At 48.7% G+C, this 20,872-nt stretch overlaps 2 protein-coding genes across 5 annotated transcripts; both read left to right on the top strand.

Moving 5' to 3' along the window:
* Positions 1–1,241: 1,241 nt before the first annotated feature.
* Positions 1,242–5,268, top strand: LOC120703875 (glucan endo-1,3-beta-glucosidase 14-like). Of its 2 annotated transcripts, XM_039988069.1 has the most exons (4): positions 1,268–1,673; positions 1,811–2,164; positions 2,329–3,368; positions 4,378–5,268. In XM_039988069.1, the coding sequence occupies exons 2-4, from the start codon at positions 1,906–1,908 to the stop codon at positions 4,450–4,452; spliced, it is 1,374 nt and encodes a 457-aa protein (XP_039844003.1). In that variant the 5' UTR covers positions 1,268–1,673; positions 1,811–1,905; the 3' UTR covers positions 4,453–5,268. The 2 variants fall into 2 exon arrangements, with proteins under 2 accessions (XP_039844002.1, XP_039844003.1); XM_039988068.1 differs by having other exon boundaries at positions 1,242–2,164.
* A 7,587-nt stretch (positions 5,269–12,855) lies between these two features.
* On the top strand, positions 12,856–20,744 carry LOC120703877 (phosphatidylcholine:diacylglycerol cholinephosphotransferase 1-like). Of its 3 annotated transcripts, none has more exons than XM_039988075.1 (3): positions 12,856–13,312; positions 14,299–14,797; positions 20,540–20,744. In XM_039988075.1, exons 1-2 carry the CDS (start codon positions 12,917–12,919, stop codon positions 14,776–14,778), a joined length of 876 nt encoding a protein of 291 aa, XP_039844009.1. In that variant the 5' UTR covers positions 12,856–12,916; the 3' UTR covers positions 14,779–14,797; positions 20,540–20,744. The 3 variants fall into 3 exon arrangements, with proteins under 3 accessions (XP_039844009.1, XP_039844010.1, XP_039844008.1); XM_039988076.1 differs by having other exon boundaries at positions 14,299–14,788; positions 20,531–20,744; XM_039988074.1 differs by lacking the exon at positions 20,540–20,744 and having other exon boundaries at positions 14,299–14,965.
* Positions 20,745–20,872: the final 128 nt, after the last annotated feature.

Raw genomic sequence — 20,872 nt, forward strand, 5'->3', positions numbered from 1 at the left:
ACTCCTACAAAGTAGCATCCTTCCTTTCCCCGCTCATATGAGGTTGTAATAAGTCCAAAGTTGATGAAATAAGCCGTGTTCTCCTTTCATATCTTCCTTACCCGTGAATTATCATGTCCCGATACCTTAACAATGTTACCTATCCACTTTTGATGCCAATCTTACTTTTTTTCATGAATCCTTATCCTAAGGAAACGTTTAATAACACATCCAAAGTTGAGAACTCTTAACCCACCGGTACCAAATGCATGATCTTATACATCATGAATACAATAAATTCACAGCACTATACATCAATAATAAGTCGTTACTTATTTCACGTATAGTGTGAACACATAGCCCCCACTGAGAGGTTCAACTTAGAAAGCATGTGGATAACCGACACACTTTTCGTACCAACTACTATGCATGTTGCTCCTTAGGTCTTGCGATATTTCTAATTTGATCTGTGCTCATCATATTGTTAGCACGTCACACGGTTAGAGGGGTAAGTACATCTCCTGTTTGGAAATATAGGCAAACAACGCCCATCAATTCTGAAACAAAAGCCAACCGCAAAAGTAGAACAAGAAAGTCCAAGGGCTGTGGTTTCATCAACAAAACCACTACTTATAACTTCAAAATCTAGGGATGGTAACGCGAGAGACTTTTGGACTTTTGAGGGGCAATCCGCAAAACGGCCACACGAAAGCCACCCTCCTCGTTAACCCTGGGCATGAAATACCGAATACCGAGTACCGAACTGAATTTACCGAGAACCGAACCGAAAGTACCGAAACCGAAATATTCGGTTCCCTGTTCGGTTCCTAGTTCTGGGGAACCGAATTTACCGAGGTATATTCGGTTCTGTATCTCGGTAAACCGAAGTACCGAACTAGTACCGAATTACGCAAGTAGCAGCTCATGTTACGTATTTGTTATGTATTTATGGACAACTTTGTTACATATTTACAGTAATCTACTCATGTAGTATTGTGGACTTTTATATGTATGATTTTTATACTATTATTCTCTATGGAATCATGTTGAATTTGTGTCAAAGTTGGCTATTGAAACTTGATATTGCATGTCATTGTAGTCTGTTCGATTCTTTTGGTAAATACCGGAACTGAACCGAAAGTAACGATACCGAATTTCCTCGGTACCGAGTTTCTGCAGGAACCAATCAATTTTGTATGGGTACAGAAGAACCCAACCTCGGTTCGCTATTACCGAATGCCCAGGTGACTCCTCGTCCCCCCACCGCGGCCGGTCCACGACACGCACGCACAGAGCACCACACCACCGCCACGCCGCCTCCTCCTTCTGCCCCTGGCCCCCTGCACAACTGCTGCCTCCGCTGCCCACCCCGGCTGCTTCCTCCCTTCGGCGTTTTCAAAAATCAAACCGAAACGGCGAAACCCCCATCCTCCATCGGAGAGAGAGGGAGAGAGAGGATAGCCTGAGCAGCGGTTGCGGTTTCCCTCTCCGTCGCTCTCGCCGCCCGCCGCCGCCGGTGTGTCCGGAGCGGAAGGCACGGGGCGGCGGCCAGCTCCGGTGCTCCGGCCCCCTTCACCCCCAACCGGCGGCCCCCCTTTGTCAGGTCGCCAATCCACTTCGCCCTCCCACCCTTTTGCCCCCCGATCGATCTCCTTTCTCGCTAAGCAAACCCTCGTCTTAACCCCCCGCCCGGCGCCGGGAGAAAGCTCTCGCTTTCCGTCTTGGCATCCTTCCGCCACTTCTCTTTGCTGCTTGTTACTCCTGCGCTGCTACCCGTACAGCAGGAGTCAAGATTCCTTCTTTGCCCGCCCTCGTTGGTAGTGGCGGCGGTGGCGGTCGGTAATTGCGGCGGCAGTGGAGGTTCGGGTGCGGGAAGTGAGGGATCCGAGATTCTTTCCTATTCTTTGCGATTCTCTTTCCCGTGCGATGGCTGAAGCGGAGGTGGCGGCGGGGGAGAGCAGCCGCCGGTTCCCGGCGTTGGAGGGGCCCCGGCCCGTCTATGGAACTTGCTGCCCTGGCGCCATGCCCCGGACCGGAACCGAAGTGCGCAGCAAGGCGCTGCTTGCCTGCACCTCTCACGCTGCTGGTTCCTGCTGTGGCAGTCTGCTGCTTGGTTCTGCGACGATGGTGCCGCGGATGTTGCTGCTTCTCTGCTGCTTCTGCCTCCTGGCGTTCCCGCCACCTGGTACTGACATTTTCTTTTATGCTACGTATTCGATTCAGTTGTTTATCGTGATCAATTAGTGAGCTGCGCTGCATATGCATTCAATTGTACTAGATGTTACTATGCGACAAAAGAGGCGATTTTGTGGGAAAGAACTGAAATTGGTTGTTGTTTGTCATGTCTAGGTCCGCTAGCGGTTGAAGCTTTTGTCGGGGGTTACGGGATAAACTACGGGAGAATAGCAAACAACATCCCTTCCCCGGATAAAGTGGTGGAGCTCCTGAAAAAGTCAAAGATAAGGAATGTCAAGATATATGACTCGGATCACAACGTTCTTGATGCGTTCAAAGGGTCCGGACTCAACCTGGTCATTGCAATCCCCAATGGGCTCGTCAAGGATATGGCTGCAAACGAGAGCAGGTCGATGGACTGGCTGAATCAGAATGTGAAGCCTTATCTCCCTCAGACGCGCATTGTTGGGATCACTGTGGGAAACGAGGTTCTGGGAGGCCAAGATCAGAGCTTGTACCAGCCGCTTGTTGATGCTGTGAAGAATGTGTATAATGGACTTAAGAGGCTCCACTTGGAGAAAGAAATTGAGCTTTTCACACCTCACTCAGAAGCTGTTTTTGCTAATTCCTATCCACCCTCTGCATGTGTCTTCAAGGAAGAACTCATGCCATACATGAAACCTCTCCTGGACTTGTTTGCAATGATTCACTCGCCTTTCTATGTCAACTCTTACCCCTTTTTGGCTTACATAAGTGATCCAGAACATATCGATATCAATTATGCTCTCTTTAAACCCAATAATGGAATTGTTGATCCAAATACCAGCCTGCACTATGACAACATGTTTGATGCTCAGATAGATGCAGCTTATGCTGCTCTACATGCCGCAGGCTATGATGACATGGAGGTTCGGGTGGCAGAGACTGGCTGGGCATCTAGTGGAGATCAAAATGAAGCAGGGACTTCATCTGAGAATGCAAGGACATATAATTTCAATCTCCGTAAAAGGCTCTTCCTTAGGAAGGGAACTCCTCTGAAGCCAAAAAGACCAGTGAAAGCTTATATATTTGCTCTGTTTAATGAGAATCAGAAGCCTGGACCTAGCTCCGAGAGGCACTATGGGCTGTTCCTTCCAGATGGAAGGATTTCATATGACATTGGTGTCTCTGGTCTACTTCCTTCATCTGCATCCTCATCCATGCTGTCCGTGAAGGTAACCAATTGCTTCTTGTCGTTTTAGATTACTCTGCTGATTCTAGCATGAAGTCTCGGTATCTATTGTTAGTTCTCATTAGATGATTGTTGACTTGGATTGAAGTGTGGATGAGCCCGCCAATCTTGAACCGATATTTCAATTGTAGGAATTTGTGATGGTCGTATTATAGCTTTTAAGATGGTAGGTAATGAACACCATACAGTTGTGGTATTAGTGCAACTTTGGAAGCAACAATTTTCTGCACGCACTAGATGCTGGGCCTGTTATGTTGAAAATTTAATGTTGAGGACATCATGTGCTAGGTTTTAGCCCATAAGTTTGGTTTCATATTGTCAGCAAATATGTTATTAGAATATTAGAAATTTGTACAAGAGAGTATTTTAGTCGAGATGATGGCCATGGAGCTTAACTGATACCCATGTTCAACATTTGGGTGGTTCCTGAAATTGTCAGTCCTTGTATAATTTGTACATACCCACCATCATTTCCATTGTTTGAATAAAAAAGGTTGACAAGCACTGGTCCTAAATAAAGCATGTAATAGTCAGAGTTATCTTCGCTAACTCTTTTCCTATTTGAAAGCAAACAATTTTCTTTGCTTTCTGAAACCTCCTCTGTCAAGTTAGCCTGGGCCCATTCCTTCAACAAATCAGTAGCAAAAACTACAAATGACCTTTTGCTGCCTTTTCTCAAAGTACATTTTTTCTTATCACTAAGCAATGGAAAATTGCTAGAGGTTATCCTCTGATTTCATATTCTGAAGTCCCTAGTCTATTCCAGCAAAGCAAACCACTTTGAGTGTGAAGACACTGTGAATGAAACTTGGTACAAAGAACTATAGGTGTTTTGTACTCATCTATGTCTCATGCACTATGTCATGATGTATCAAACAATGCAGTTTGATTCCTGGATTCTAGTGCTGTACTTATCATGCCTACATTTTGATTCCTGATACCGCAGCATACTGAAAGGTAACCTGACTTGAGCTTGTTATTTCTATTTGCAGAAAATTCGAGCTGGGGGTTGGATTTTACACTATTTGGCTATGGTTCTTTTATCTATTTTCATTTTTGGGCCATAGTGAATTGAGGAAGGGATAGCAAATCTGTAGTAAAGGTACAACTGAGCAAGTTAGAATGTTGGGAATGGGAAGTTCACAATGAAAATTCAAATACTAGTACCATGCCCATGAGTTCTTATTCTTGCAATAACTATTATCCTCATGCTGATCTGCTTTTTGATGAAAAACATACTCAGTTTATCTAAAAAAGAATTCATACATTGGAATCCTCGCTTCATAGTTTCTCTGTACATATTTTATTTTTAGCAATTGAAATGCCTTTTGAAACTGATAACCCCGTGAAATATAATTCTCTATCTCACCAACTTCTAGCCTCCTAGTTTTTTTCTCCATTTTTAGCAATCAAGTTATAGCTCGAGCTTGGATACCTTTAGGTGATTTTATTTATATGTGGGATGTGCATCAAGCAGCCTAGCCTGTCAAGATTAACAAATCATTGTTCTTTCTTCCCCTGTAAGCATTGTATCTTGACATATCAGTTACCATTAGACACTCGAAGCAGATGCTGACTGAAAGATCAGTATCCATTCTTGTGGGTATGATGAAGGATTGCACGTGCACCTATCCTGTGATCTGTTCAAAGAAAGTCTTGAGAAGCACTAGTTGCAGAACCTCACAGATTATATAGTAGATATCAGACAGTCGAAGGATATGATATGTAATTTTTATGCCTCTTGTTAAGCTTTGCTGAGTGGCTCCATCCATTGACTGAACCTCTAGCCTATTTGTTAAGCTTTGGTGAGTGGACCCATCCACTGATGGAGGCTTTACAGAGTGATACATATCGTTGCTAATAATCATGTATTACTTTGCGTTGCCATCTTTGTAAAGAATGGAGTAGGTGCAGAACAAGTATATATGGTCATTGTTTTACTGAATCATTCCCTGTCGTTGTAGATCCACCAGGTGAGCAGTAGTTACTGCTGAAGGTTGAAACAATCATATCTTAGCAGTATGCCCATCAACCCGTGTTTTTTTAAACAAGGTCTAGTGCTGTAGTGGTCACTCCTTTCATTTCCCAGCGTCCTTTTTGCATTCCTCTTTTGATCTTTGCATAAAGAAGAATATAGTATCAAGATAAAAAGAGTAAAGGGAAACTTTTGGCATATCCTATCTTTTTAGCCCCTCCTTCAGACTAAAATTATTTTTTAAAATCTTTTTAGCCCCTCCTTCAGACTAAAATTATTTTTTCTTCCATGGAATCTTTGATGATCTCTCTTGCTCGTTAAGTACTGTGGTACGGTACGGTCGGTGCTGAATTAGTGAGCAACTGAGCTTTGGATGCCACTGCACTGACATGTGCTGTGTACCTAAGGATTGTCTTCTGAATGTGTGCTGTCTATATATGCTATGCTGATGATTCGCTAGAAAAGTTTGGTGCATTGCCGCAAGGATATTTAGAAGCTCAGAGATGGAAGAAAAAAGAAGAGGGGGGAGGGGAGGGGGGATGTCGGCAAAGGATCCCCAGGTGCCATCGGTATTTGGTCTTGAATAAACTAGCAGCTGTGGCCGGCCTATTAATAATTAATTAAGTGCCTGGCCACTGGCGTGGCACCGTCCTTATTGGAATTTGTGGTCCAAGATGTGTCTTCTTCATCCATGCCCATGACAGATGGCACGTCCTCCTTTTCTTTTTCTATTTTTGCTTATTATACGGCAGTCTCTGAGAATTATCACGAAAAGTTTGAAACTACTGATTTGGGAAGTACCACAAAAACATTTGTTTTACACGACTACTCGTAGAGCCAAGTGCAACTGTTTTATTTTTTGAGAGGATTTTTTGAGAGGAAGTGAAACTGTTTGAGTAAGTTGGCTATTGCTTTTGATCTAACTTTTGGGCCCATATTTTTTCACCGAGCTCATGGGCCGATTGTATGGCGCGCAAGAGTCATGTATTGCTTTTTTTTGTTCCAACTTTAGGCCCATATGATTTCACCCAGTTCATGGGCCGATTGTATGGCGGCAGGCCCCTGGTTTAGGCCGAAGGAGCGGCCCACAGGCCTTCTGGCCCAAGGGCGCTCAGGGGCTTGGGCTCATGGGCTGCTCACGACTGCTCATGGGCTGCGCGCATCGGCGTCGACGCACGCGCGACGAGCCCGGCAGCGGCGGGTGAGCGAGGAGACGTCTGGTCTGGTTCGCCGCGTTCCGTCGCCGTCGGAGAAAAGTAGCAGCGGCGAGAAGAGAATTCCCCGCGCTTTGCACTGCTGGTCGGAGCCGGAGGTGTGCCATGCTGCCATGAGCCATGGCTGGGTGGTGCACGCTTGTCCATTTATCATGCCAGGCCATCGCGGTCAACGGCGGTCGCCCACTATTCACTCACTCTCGAGAAGATCCCCGGGGGGGAGGGGACGGACGGAGATGTGTGTAATGCCATGCTAGGCCATTCACGCCGTGGTCGGCTTTTCAAAAAAAAAAAAATTGAGAGTCATGGACTCGTGGTCAACTGGTCGGCACGAACGCTGCTGCTTCCAAGAGGCCATTTACGAGCTGACCAACGCCCTACTTTATGAGCTTGCGTCAGCGTCAACGCTCATGGTGTCCTAATTTGTGCAATCGGTTTTCTCACTGAATTCTAGTGCTGTACTTATCATGCCTACACTTTTTTTTCTGATACCGCAGCATACTGAAAGGCAATCTGAATTGGGCATGTTATTTCTATTTGCAGAAATTTCGAGCTGAGGGTTGGATTTTACACTATTTGTCTACAGTTCTTCTTCTATCTATCTTTATTTTTTGGCCATAGTGAACTGAGGAAGGCATAGGACATCTGTAGTAAAGGGCTAAATTAAGGTACAATTGAGCAAATTAGAATGTTGGGAATGGGAAGTTCACAATGAAAAATCAAATAATAGTACCATACACATGAGTTCTTTTACTCCCAATAACTATTATCCTCATGCTTAAACCATAGTACCATATTTACTCAGTTTATCTATAAAAAAAATCATATGACTCCTCAACTTTCACTGTACTTATTTTTTTAGCAGTTTAAATGCCCGTATGAAACTGATAACCCTGTGATATATAATTCTCTATCATACCAACTTCTAGCCTCCTAGGGATTTTTTTTTCATTTTTAGCAATCAGATTATAGCTTGATCTTGGATGCTTCAGGTGATTTTATTTATATGTGGGATGTGCATCAAGCAGGCAGGCTGACAAGATTAACAAATCATTGTTCTTTCTTCCCCTGTAACTGTAAGCAGTGTATCTTGACTTATCAGTTACCATTAGACACTCGATCAGCATTCTTTCTTGTAAATATAACGAAGGATTGCACGCGCACCTATCCCGTGGTCTGTTCAAAGAAAGTCTTGAGCAGCAGCAGTAGCTAGCAGAACCTCACAGAGAATATATATGTAGATATCAGACGGTCGAGTTGCCACTTGTTAAGCTTTGCTGAGTAGCTCCATCCATCGACTGAAGCTCTAGCCTATTGTTAAGCTTTAATGAGTCGATCCATCCACTGATGGAGGCTTTACAGAGTGATACATATCCTTGCTAATTATCATACATTGCTTTGTGCTGCCATCTTTGTTAAGAAAGGAGTTTAAGTTGTGCCGAACAAGTAGGCTAGGATTAGGAAAGTTGCCGGCCAACGCGCGTCAAAACAAGATTTCGGATCCGGATCTGATTTTGAGGGTCCCCATATACATACACGAAGAAAAAAGGAAGGTGTAGGCTAGGATTAGGAAAGTTGCCGCGTCAAACAAGATTTTCGGATCGAATCCGGACCTGATTTTGAGCATATAAATGAACCTCCTCGTCGTCAACAACGAAACGGAACACAAAGTTGTTTGTTCTTTCTCACCGGCAGGCTAGCGCAGCGAGAGCGGGAGGCATGGCGGAGGACGCGGTTGCTGCAAAGAGACGACGACGGGGCGGGGGCGGGGACCTGTCGGCTTTGCCGGAGCACCTCCTCCAAGAGGTCTTGTCCCGCGTGGGCACCGTCAAGGACCTGTTCATGCTCGCCGCGACATGCCGCCGCTGGCTTGGCCGCTTCACCGACCGGACCTTCCTCCGCGAGATCCTGTGTCCGGGCCAGGGCCTCCTCGGCTTCTTCTTGCAGGACGCCCTGCCAGGGGTGATGATGTGGACGCTGATGGATGCCGCGCAGCGAGCCTCGGCCTGCTCCTTCCTGCCGGCGCCCAGGTCGTTCGGGCCTGGCCCCACGGCTCGTGCCCTCACCTCCTCCTTGGTCGCCGACGGCGGCGGCGCCTTCGACTACGCCGTGCCCCTGGCGGCGCGCCGTGGCATCGTCCTCATGCAGCGTGTCGCCCGCCGCCGCGACACCCACCTCCTCTTTGGCGTCTGCAACCCCGTCACGGGCGAACGCCACCTCCTCGCGCCTTTGGACAGGGACCCTAATCACGTTCACATCTGCAGCTACGCCATCATCACAGCCGCCGACGCCGGCGCCGACGCCGCCGGCCGCTTCACCTTCTCGCAGCTGCTCGTCGCCACCATGGCCTTCAAATGGATGCTGTGCCTCCACCTGTACTCCGCCGCCACGCGCAGCTGGAGCGCGCCCACGCCCGCCCTATGCCAGGTCAACAGCCACCGCTTCTCCCGGGTGGGCCAGAGGTCCGCCGTCGTTCACCAGGGCGCGGCGCACTGGCTCTGGCTGTGCGACACGGGAGCCCAAGATGATGATGGCAGCCTGTACAAGCTCAGCGTGCAGCTAGGAGGAGGAGGAGCAGCAGCAGCAGGGCCCATCTGCTTTACCTTTACAAGGATCCCCGTCCGCGCTGGAGGCGACCCGCACCTCTGCGTCACCGGAGACGGCAAGCTTGCGGTCGTCTGCGTGTACATCTCGCACGTGGCTGTTTCCACTTGTCGTCAGCAACAGCAAGCCGGCGGCGGCCAGGCGGCGGCGGAGGCGGAGGCGTGGGAGCGCACCGCCTTCACAATACCAGCGGTGGTGCCCTACCCGGAAACACCCCCGCTCTGGCAGCCCATGGAGAAGTGGTTTGACTTGAGCGGGGGCTCAATGCTCGTGCTCTACAGAAGCAGCGCCGTCTTCGTCGTCGACCTTCACAACAAGACCATGGAAAAGGTCATGGACTGCTTCCCGCCACTATCCGCGGATAAAATGAACCGGACTGTTGTGCCCTACGAGATGGACTTGATCGACTTCATCATGCTCAAGCTTGGTGGTCTAATAAGCTCTGCAGGATCATCAGGATAGTTATGTCATGCAGGTGCAGCTTGTCTTGGCAACAAGCCGTGTGCCCTCTGCTAGAAAAAGTGCCCCCTGAGGATATCAGCTGAGCTGAGTAGCACACACAGTACCAACTAGTCTGAATGGTGTTGTGACATGGCAAGACTTGGCATGCATCAAACTTTAATCAAAGTCTTCACCATCAAAACTAGTCATGGTCCGCAAAGGGTTAACTATTAGCAACAATTAATTCTAAATGCAACCGACAATACCAAATTGAGAAGAGAAAACAAATTGGCATACTTCCCTTGAGTTGATAACTCCTCGGCGCCTGAAATCTGACCAGCCGATTCTCCCTTGGCATTCTTACCAGAGGTGTCTCGACCGGGGATCCTCTCCTCTTGCCAGTAACTTCAGCCTACAATATAAAAAAAAAATCGGGTGAGATATAATTGCAAAAAAGAAGGGACTAAAAGGCAAATGGCTGCGGCAAACCTTGGCGTAGCGTTTTTTTTTGTCTTCCTGACCATTCATTGAGCTTTCATCTTCAGTAAACTCAACGCCATGAGCTGCTGCAAAATTCGGTATTGCAAGCAAAGAATTGAAAAATAAAAGTGACGCAATTGGAACCTTTGCAAAAAATAATTGTGCATTTTTTTAATATCTTCGAAATATATGGCACAGATAGTTAACATATGAACTAATTACATAAAGAATCCTAAGTTTCATCAAGGCAATCCTTCATGACAAACGAAATGTTACTTCAGTATCAATTTGTTTCGAAACTTTGACAACAGTTAAAAAAAAGAGTAAATTGCACCCACCATACAACAACTTGGTAGGTGCGTGCAAATTGGTCCCAGAAATTGTAAAGTACTCAATTTAGTACAATAACTCTACAGCTGGGTGTAGATTGATCCAACCACTTAGAAAATGCTTAACTTAATGTAATAACTTGATAAATTGGTGCATTATTCATAGTTCAAACGTTACACGACAATGTATTTTCTAACATCAGGTCACAATAAAGAGTATATTCACGTCATAACGTATTATTTGACCACATATTTTCATGTCGCAATGGAAGCCAACAATTTTATTATCATAATTAATTAATTATGGTTTTATAAAAATAATATATTATTTAACCACCATTACAACAACAATAATATATTAAGCACAGTAGATGAACATCTATAATTCTTAGATTTTATAAATAAAAATTATTGATGGTGATCCGGTTGTTGCTTTTCAACTATGTACAATTTTTTATTAGTGCAAGTTCAATCAAATTTTAGAATTACACCATTAGCATCATTGAAACACTGAAGTTGATAAGAGAGACCCTGAAACCTTAGGTTTTTTCTGCGCACTTCTGCTCATGTATTCAACAATACTCATGTTTGTTTCTGTTTATTACTTTATTTAGCTCATTTTCCTTTCTAACAAATATAAGAGGCTTTAAAAATATTTTTGCGGGTAGGCTTTAAAAAGATTTGTACCAAACTAAAAGGTATGAATGGTTTGTATCAACATATTGAATTTTTTTTAGCTTAACAATACATATAATCAAACATATCGAAAACAGTGAGGGTGAATTTTTCAATATTGAATATCAAATTAAATAGTTTTAATAAAAATTAAATCACTATACAATAATAATTAATTTAAAGATAAAACATTAATTTCTAAACACTGAGTGTTCTTATCTTGGCCAAATACATTGCCATACAAGTGTAGCACGAAAATCAATCGTCAAATAATACTTAATAATTTATCCTAACGTGAATATATTCTTTATGGAGACATTGAGTCTGTTCGGCTGACCGCATGAATAGTGTAGGACTTGTAGAATGAATAGTATTTTGTGAGAGGAAATAAGACGAAACAAACTAGGACAAGACAAGCCGAACAGCCTCATTGCGTTAGTTATATTGCCGTGTAATGTTTCGACTATGAATGCACCTATTTGCCAAGTCATTGTATTAGATTGGACATTTTACAAGTTGTTGGACCGATTTGCACTCACCTGTCAAGTTATTGTACTAAATTGAGTATTTACAAGTTGTTGGACCAATTTGCACCCACCTGACAAGTTGTTGTATGGTGGGTGCAATTTACTCTATAATTAATGCACGATTAGTGGTTAGTTACTGTAGCAATTGGTGGTCAAATTATGGAATAATTAGACTTAATATATTTGGTGGACCAGATTGAAGTTTGCATAATTTTTATGAAGAGAATGGTTTGCACCTGATATGTTCCCAAGTTTGAAACTACTAATGTGGAAAGTACCAAAGAAACATTTGTATTACACGACTCAACTGTTGAGTAAGTCAGGTATTGCTTATATGTTTTGACCAAGTTCCTGGGCGGATTGAATGGCGCGCAAGAGTCATGCATGTATTGCTTTTGCTCTAACTTTAGGCCCATACGATTCACCCAGTTCATGGGCTGGTTTAGACCACAGGGGCAGTCCACATCGTACGACTGCGCAGCGAGTGAAAGGTGCGAGGCGTCTGTTTTTTTTTTTCTCGCGGGGCGTTCCGCCGTCGCCGTCGGAGAAAAGTAGCAGGAATTCCCTGCGCTTGCATTGCTGGTCGGAGGGGCAAAGTCTATTCATCGCATAGTCGATTTTCCCTCTCTTATCGCAGAAGCGCGCGGCATCCGCCCATGTCTCTATTCATCTTCTATCTCGAGCCAGAGGAAGGGGCGCGGCAGCCAGCAAGTTAGGGGATGGGGGCCGGGATGGGTGGTAGGTGGGCGGAGCAGCCGCCGGCGAGGTCGCTGGTGGTCGGGGTGGTGGCGGGAAGCGGTGGATGAGTTTTATACTAATGAAACTCTCATCACATCTTATAAAATTTCATCATTCTCTCTCCTTATTATATCAGTAAAATTAATGATATTTAATATTATAAAACTCTCACTAAAACTAAAACTGGCCTAACGCTGATGATCGGCACCTGCATTTTCAGGTCGAGACGCCGCGCTGCATTCATTGCAGCTCCCATAACCGCTCTAGGTGCAGCTCCGCTAATAAAAACCCTCGCCGCTAATCCTCACGGCTTTAATCCCCCGCCGCCCCCGTCTCACCTGGCGGGCAGCCCTCGTGATCTCCGCCCGGCCACCCAGACCCCCCAAAACTCCTATAAAAAAAACCTCCTAAAAAAACCGTCGAAATCCGCGCTCCCCTCGGCTCCCCGCACGCCCCGCGCACGCGACCCGCCGACACGCCAGCTTTGCCAACCCACCCACGTCCCCCCCCCCCCCCAACCGACGCGCCACCCCCCGCCCCGCGCGCACATGCCGCCGCCCAGCCTCGCCGCGGCGCGCGACCCGGCTGCCGCTACCGCCGCGCGCCGCCGCAGCAGCAGCAAGGAGGAGCGCGCCGCGGCCAAGGTCCACCCGGCGCCCGCCGAGAAGGGGACGATGGGCGCGGCGGCGGGGGGCGGCGAGGGCGCGTGGGGGCGGCGGCCCGAGTGGTGCTCGGCGGCGGGCGCGGCGGGGGTCCTGCGGCGGCACCCGCTCCCGGCGCTCTTCGCGTGCGGCCTCCTGCTCTTCATGGCCGTCGAGTACACCATCCCCATGGTCAGCCCGGCCGCGCCGCCGCTGGACCTGGGCTTCGCCGCCACGCAGGGCATGCACGACGCCGTCGCCGCGCGCCCCTGGCTCAACTCGCTCCTCGCCGCGCTCAACACGGTCAGCAACCCCCCTGCCTAACCCCGTCTGATTTTTTTCCCCTCCGCCGCCGCCTCCGCTCTGCGTCCCTGTCCTCCTGGACGAGATTGCCTGGAGCCGTCTGATTTCTAGTACATTTCCGCTGCCTTTTTTGACCCGCAATCGCTCCTACCGGCAACATTTCAATGGAGCAGCGATTCTATTGGGCAGTGGCAAACGTACATTCCAAGCGAAACGCTTGCATTTGCTGGAACCTTATGATTGTGTTCTCCAAAACTACCGTCAGGATATTGCAGGCACATTGTCCACACAATCACACCTCTGGTACTGTTGCACTCGCATGAGCTGGTCCGGTGTTTACACCTTCTTGTGCTCTGTTATTCCAAGTAGCAGTCAGCATCATGTAGACAAATGCACAATCTGAATTATTTTTAGTGTAGCAATTCACGAGCGGATTAGCAGTACTAGTATAAAATTGCATAATTCAGCTTAGTTCTTGTGGACCCTTGGGTGGCGAGGAAAGCAAAGCTTGGCGCTGTCAATGCACCGGCAATGCCGCTGGTGGCTCGCACTCCCCCAGCCAATAATTAGCACCGTACACGACGGTACGAGCAGTAGTTTTCAAGCCAGGCCTGAGCCACTCGTACTTGACCCTGGCAGATTTGCGCCACCGGCAACTGCAACTTGTCATTGGACGGACCTATCAGGCTCTCACTGGTCACGAGCAGAGAGGGAGATCAACAAACCGGTGGCTCTGCTGCATCCACACCACCAACAAATAGAACCAAAATGTCACCTTTTTTTCTGATAAGAACACGCGATATAGTCGTGGCGACGCGCGTTCATGCACCGATTTCCTGATAAGATTCTGCATCTCGCCGCCCGCCAGCTCCTCCACGGTCCCCGTCGGCAGATCTCCGCCGCGGGAATCCGAGCCGAGCGCGACATGAGACCAGCTTGGCACCGACGCTGACAGCTCACACCCGCATGCGTGCGCTGCTCTGCAGGTGTTCGTCGCGATGCAGGCGGGGTACATCCTGTGGGCCATCCTCGCCGAGCAGCGGCCGCGCGCCGCCGTCGCGGCGCTCATGATGTTCACCTGCCGGGGCGTGCTCGGCTGCGCCACGCAGCTCCCGCTGCCGGAGGAGTTCCTGGGGTCCGGGATGGACTTCCCCGTGGGCAACGTCTCCTTCTTCCTCTTCTTCTCGGGCCACGTCGCCGGCGCCGTCATCGCGGCCGCCGACATGCGCCGCGAGGGCCGGCTCGCGCTCGCGCGGCTCTACGACGCGCTCAACTTGCTCCAGGTGGTCAGGCTGCTCGCGTGCAGGGGCCACTACACCATCGACCTGGCCGTTGGCGTCGGGGCCGGGGTCCTCTTCGACACGATCGCCGGGTGGTACTTCGACGCCAGGAGCGGCGACGGCAAGAACGCGCCGGAGAAGCACTGCCGCAGCTGCCAGTGCCACAAGGCTCTCCTCTCGCACTAGCTTACTGATATTGCTGTATGAGTTAAATACACCAGCCGCCCTCGAACTTGTCCCGAGGTGTCACTTGGTCCATGAACTCGCAAAATCGAAATCTGGCACCCTAAACTTATTAAGTTGTGTCACTTAGGTTCATATCCCTTGAGATGGCGCCATGTGGCATGAATATATGCAAAAATACCCTCTAAAAGTGCTATCTTCTACCTTCACACCCTCCCTCCCATTCTCTCTCTCCCCACGCCTCCCTGCTTCCTCCGCAATGCGTGGAGCCGCCGCCGCCCCCTGCCTCCTCGCCTTCCACTGGAGCTCGCGGCCACCGCAGACGCCGCCGCCCCCTGGAGAGCGAACCCCGCCGCGTTGAAGACCTCGAGCTGAGTGAGGTTCTGCAGCCCGTCGACTTGGAAGCGCGGATTCGGGTGGCCCTGCCGCGTGCGCCGCGGCTGGCGGAGCTGCGCGCAGCGGCGGTGCTGGATGGCCGTGGCTGGGTGGACATGCGAGCGGCCGCGGCTTGCGGGGTTGCGCGCGCGGCGGGGCGCGCTGCGGCCGGTGGAGCTGCGGGCGGCAGCGGGGCCGGACCGCGGCCGGCGCAGTGCAACAAGGCCGGCGGAGCTGCGCGCGGCGCCGAGGCACTACCGCAGGCCGGTGGGGCTGAGTCGAGGATGTCGGAGACGAGTGCCGTGGAGCAGATCCTCCGTGTCAAGGCCACCGTGCGGCCCCGCATTGCCGCCGCCGCCTAGCCAACGACCGCCCAGATCTAGCCTTGGTGTTGCCGCCGTCCGGAGATGGGAGCCGCCGCGGCAGCCCACACCCGCTCACGCCGCACAGGGGGCCAGGCCGCCGCGTGGAGGGTGGCCGCGTCCAGGGGCCCGCCGTAGCGGCCTGGCCCCGTGCGCCGGCGGTGGTGCCCGCGACAGCTCTGGCGGCGAGCTGCTCGAGGGTCGACGAGCCGGGACGACTGGTGGGGTGGCTCGGCGAGGTCGCAGTGGAGCCCGATGCCAGAGGAATCGACCGGAGTCGTGGTGGTAGTGGTGGCGGATTTGCCCGGCGGCCAGCTCCTCTGTTTCGCGGGCGGCGACGCTGTCGGGCAGCAGGGAGGTGACTCCGGCACGGGACAGCCTGGGCGACGGCCAAGGAAGCTTGGCGGGGTCTCGACAAGGCCTCACGCGTGAGGAATCGGCGCGGCAAGCCGTGCCTGCGGCGGATTTGTCTGCGGGGGCGGCTTGGTTCCAGAGCAGAGCATGGCGGGCGACGGCGCTCCGCGGCAGGGCCGTGCGGCGCGCGGCGGCGATGGCATCTGTGTGGCAGAACCGCCTAAATTATCCCGGCTCAAGTGCGCAGGCCATCACCATAAAGGCAACATTAGCTTAAACGCACTTCAAACGGAACAATTCTTGGTCTGTCGGGTAACGTCCCGATACAACCACCGATTCTCGGATCGAACAAGCATACCACGCACGAAGGCGAGTCCAGAGATATTACAACCATAAATTTTACAACACAGGCAAGTTCAGTAGTGATTACAAAATAGTTCAAACCATTATTACAAAACCAACTTAACTAAAGCAGTTATACAAATCATAAGGGTAAGTTCAGAGTTTAAACAGCGGAAGGTAAAACACGACGGCTACAACACGTCGCAAAATGGTACCAAGCCAGCCCAAGCAAGGTATCACTCGTCATAGTTATTGCCGGCCGAAGACGTATCCCACTCTACGGACCAGCCAGGAGGCAACGAGCAAGGATAGGTCAAGCTAGCGATCTGATCCTCAAAACTCATACCTGAAAAAGGGTTTCAACAGCAAGGCTGAGTATTCTAATACTCAGCAAGACTTAACCGACAACGGGTAAAAGTAGCCCACCTTAGCTAGACTATGCAAGACTTTGTAAGGCTCTGGTTTTCCTTTGCTGAAAAGCAATAAAGAGTAGGTCCTTACTTTCAAGTTTTAGCTTCAAGATTCTAGTTGATTAACCATTCTATGTAAACATCTACTGACCAAACATGGTGGAACTTCTAAGCAAACATCAAGATTAATAAGAATATTGTTGCTCTTATTACTCTGTGTGGCAAAGAGATCAAGCAGTCTCATTTCATCGTGAGAGGCGGATGATTCTGAATCGAAATTCAACCTTGCAAGGGTAACCTAGCACACACGTCTGGAATACCGTCGGGTCATTCCCAAACAACCGTTAACCTTTCTTTCCGGCTTGTGGATAGTGCCACTCTCCCCGACTACAGGGCTCCAAGGCCGAACCTTGTCCCTAGAAGTCGTAGTGTTGCGCAACATATAATAAAACCTATCCCTACTAAGAGAGTGGGAGGTATATCCACTCCCCGGTCCAATCGGCTACTAGGCTTGCCGCGTACCATATTTACGGCATGTGACTAGTACTTTCAAAAACTTAACCAGCACTACCACACACCGCGACCTTAGCAAGTTCATCAACACAGACGGGGTCTCACATAGGACATGATATCGAACACAACCCCGTCCGTCGTCCTTATATTGATAACAGAAAGTAAACAAGCAATTCCTATAAAGCTCGCGAGTGACAGGCAATCACTCGACTTTTACCGTTCCTATAAGCTTAGCAATTACTCGAACTCAAGTCTAGTGTTCAGTACATAGGTTCCTAGGATCATGCATCTAGGGTTTCAATCCAAATTCTAAGAACTGTAAATGCACAAGTAAGTAATGACAGTAAATGATAATAATTTGAAATATAGGTTATGTCCGGGGCTTGCATTCTCGGTAATTGCTAACTATTTCAGCGCTAGGCTCTTCCGAACTTTGGTTCGGGGCTTCAGTTAGTTCCGCAGTGTTTACTTGAGCGTCGAGATCACCTCCGTCAGACTCCGGGATCAGCTCGTACGTCCCGTCCGATAAGGCAGTCGTGTCTATATGTAATGCAAGAACAAAATTATAAACAAACATGGGCAATCGTTTATAGAGTAGTTAAATAACAAATTTAACTACACAAGGCATCATGATCAACAGCACAAAAGAAGTTAACTAACTTCATAAAATGAGTGGTGGTGATTTCCTATACGATTAAATCATGGTTTGTAAATAAAACAACAACTCAGAGTACAAATAGTAATAAATTCTACCAAAATTACACTAAACAGAACATGAACAAAGTAATCTACCCTGTAAAAATCATGCCAAAACATTTAACCATTTAGTCAGAATAATTCATTTACTCAGATAACATCTAGAACAAGCAAGAATTACACAGTTCAAACTAGAGCAGATCAGAAGCTCAAAATTTAACATGAGATCTACACAGGGATGATTTATCTACTGTGAATTTCTCACGATTTTACCTACAAAGAATTAATTCTGAGAAAATAAACAAAACATACAACAGTTTAGAAAGATTCAATTTTAGCTCCTGTTCTAGCCATTAACTGATGCTCAAACTTCCTGGACAAGTTAAGATATTCTAGATGAACACTCAGGAATATTTTCAGGATTTAACAAGAACAGAAATTATTTATCATAAATAAAGTATACTAAACAAGGATTAAATCAAATAAATAGCTACAACAAAGAACTGATCATGAAATTTTTATAGCAAAGCTAGTGTAACAAGAGTAAACTACCACCAAAATTTCAGAGCAATATCAGCTTTCAAGTATCACATAAGAAAAAGATTAAAGAACTAGTATTTATACACCTAGTAACACAAAACAAAATCTACAGCAAAAACTTGCAACTAAAGCCTAACATATTATGGTTCTACTGCATAGAGCTCTTCAAGAGGATTCCAAAACATTAGGATTTGCTATTTTACGAATTTTCTATGAATTGATATTGAATTTCAAAGATCACAGAAAACTATTACAAACAAGTCCTTAGAGCACTATTCCTCTGAGTCTATAGCTTCGCAGACAGCCCCCTGGGCTTTCTCAAATTCAAGCACGCGGTCCTTGGGTCGGGTCAGAGAGGGGAGGTGAGGTTTGACCGGCCGTTTCCCGGCGAGGGGCTCACCGGCGGCGAGGTAGGAGGGGTGCGTGAGCCTCACGGGTTCAAGGCGCACCTCTGGGTGCTTGGAATCGAGGCTAGGGCGGTCGGAGGTGGGGTGTCGACGGCGAGCGGCGGCTTGCGGGCTCGGAGCACGGCGGCGAGGTGGCTCCGGTGGGATTCGGGCGAGGGGAGATGGTCTAGGAGCTGCGCGAGGTCGAGGCGGTGCTAATGGTGGGGGATGTAGGGGTGGAGCGGGTCTGCAGTGGCGGCTCCGCAGCGGGGTGGAGCTCGCCGGGGTTCAAGCGGGGCGGCGGTGGTGTTCTGCAGCGTGGGAGCGAGGATAGAGCAAAGGGATGCACAAAATCGAGTCCTGGGATATGTGTAGTGCTCGGGCGCTCGCTAGAAGAGAGCGGCGGGCTCTGCAGTGGGCGCTCCACGGCGGCGTCGCGGTGGCGACCGTCGGGGAGGTTCTGGGCGCGGCGGGGGTGCGTGGCGAGGGGTAGAGGCTCCAGCGCGAGGCAACAGGAGGGGGAGGAGGAGCGGCGCGACGCGTGGGTGACAGCGCACGGCGAAGTAATGGCCGGGAAGGCCGGGAAGGCGCTCCATGGCGGCGTTGTCGGTGGCCGGCGACGAGAAGCAGAGCAGGGAGGTGGAGGTGGAAGAAAAGGTTTGTTTTGCAATTACTAAAAATTCCAGGGGCCTCTCCGTAAACAAGCAATAACTTTTAAACTAAAGCTCAAATGAAAAAGTGCCCAACATGAAAGTTGTTCAACTTTTCAAGATCTACAACTTTGATGTTGTGCAAAAATTTATTTGACCAAAGATTCAAGAGCTAAAATTAAAATCATTGAAGAGCTTTTGAATTCTAGGAAATTTGTCTTTTTCAAAGCAATTTCACTTCAACTCTAGACTCAAAAGCAAAAATGGCTGCCATGCATTAAATGCACTGAAATTTTGCAAAAACACCCTCCACTAAAGCTATAATTACACAACCTATTCAACACAACAGCAGAAAGGACCTTGCATAAAATCATAATTACACATATAACCTTTCATAATTACAAAAAGATCCTTTTTACGTAATTCAAGCACATAAAGTGTGGCAAACCTACACAATTACTGTGCAGGCACCTAATTAAATTACTGTGTAAACACCCGGGGTGTTACAATCTGGATGGATGGTGTGTGGCGGCCCCTGCTCCGCCGTGCCGCCGTCTCGAGACCGAGCGGAGGGAGCGGCGAGCCAAGGTGTCGAGACCGCCGTGAGAGGAGGAGCCGGCCGAGGCAGAGCATGATGGCGGACGTGAGCGAGAGCTTGGCGAAGGCCCAGAGCCCCCCGGGGCACCTGCAGCAGCGCATGACGTAGAGCGGCTGCGCGACGGCGATGGCCCAGGACGTGACGTCGTACGCCGCGGCGGCCCCGCACAGCCCCCAGCCGAGGACACCGACCAAGAGCGCGAGCATGGCGACATGCGCGGCACCTCGGGCGCTGCCGCTGCCAGCGTAATGAGCGGCAGCGCCCAGAGCCCCCGCGCGCTCCTCCCGATAAGAGAGGTGAAAGAGATGAGGAGGACGTAGATACAGAAGACGATAAAATTTAAGTTTTTTTTGCATATATTTATGCCCCTTGAAGGGTTATGTTTTTGCATATATTTATGCCCCTTGAAGGGTTATGGACCTAAGTGGCACAACTTGACAAGTGCAGGGTGCCAGATTTTGATTTTGCAATTTCGTGAACCTAAGTGACACCTCAGGACAAGTTCAAGGGCCGCTGGTGTATTTAACTCTTGCTGTATTTTGGTAGCTCGCCAAGTGCCAGCCATCAGCGGCCAATTGAGTATTAAATTCATGTCAATTTTTTTGAGTTTTTCTTTTCTTTTTGGAAGCGTTTGTATGTAATGTAAGAGAACTCGAATGCTACTTACCGATATGTAACTGTACAAATTGTTCCCCATGTGAGCGATAACTTCTGTAATGCAAGTATCAGAAGTTTCAGGCAGAGGACTAGACCGAATCGGAAGAACAAGAACTGAACTCTCAGGCTCTCTACTCTCAGCAGATGGCAATGGCGAAGCGCATCATTCTTTCTGACTGAACACTGCATCTTTTGTAGATCTATGACCACCGTT

Source organism: Panicum virgatum, chromosome 4K (genome assembly GCF_016808335.1).
Source record: "Panicum virgatum strain AP13 chromosome 4K, P.virgatum_v5, whole genome shotgun sequence".
NCBI lineage: Eukaryota > Viridiplantae > Streptophyta > Magnoliopsida > Poales > Poaceae > Panicum > Panicum virgatum.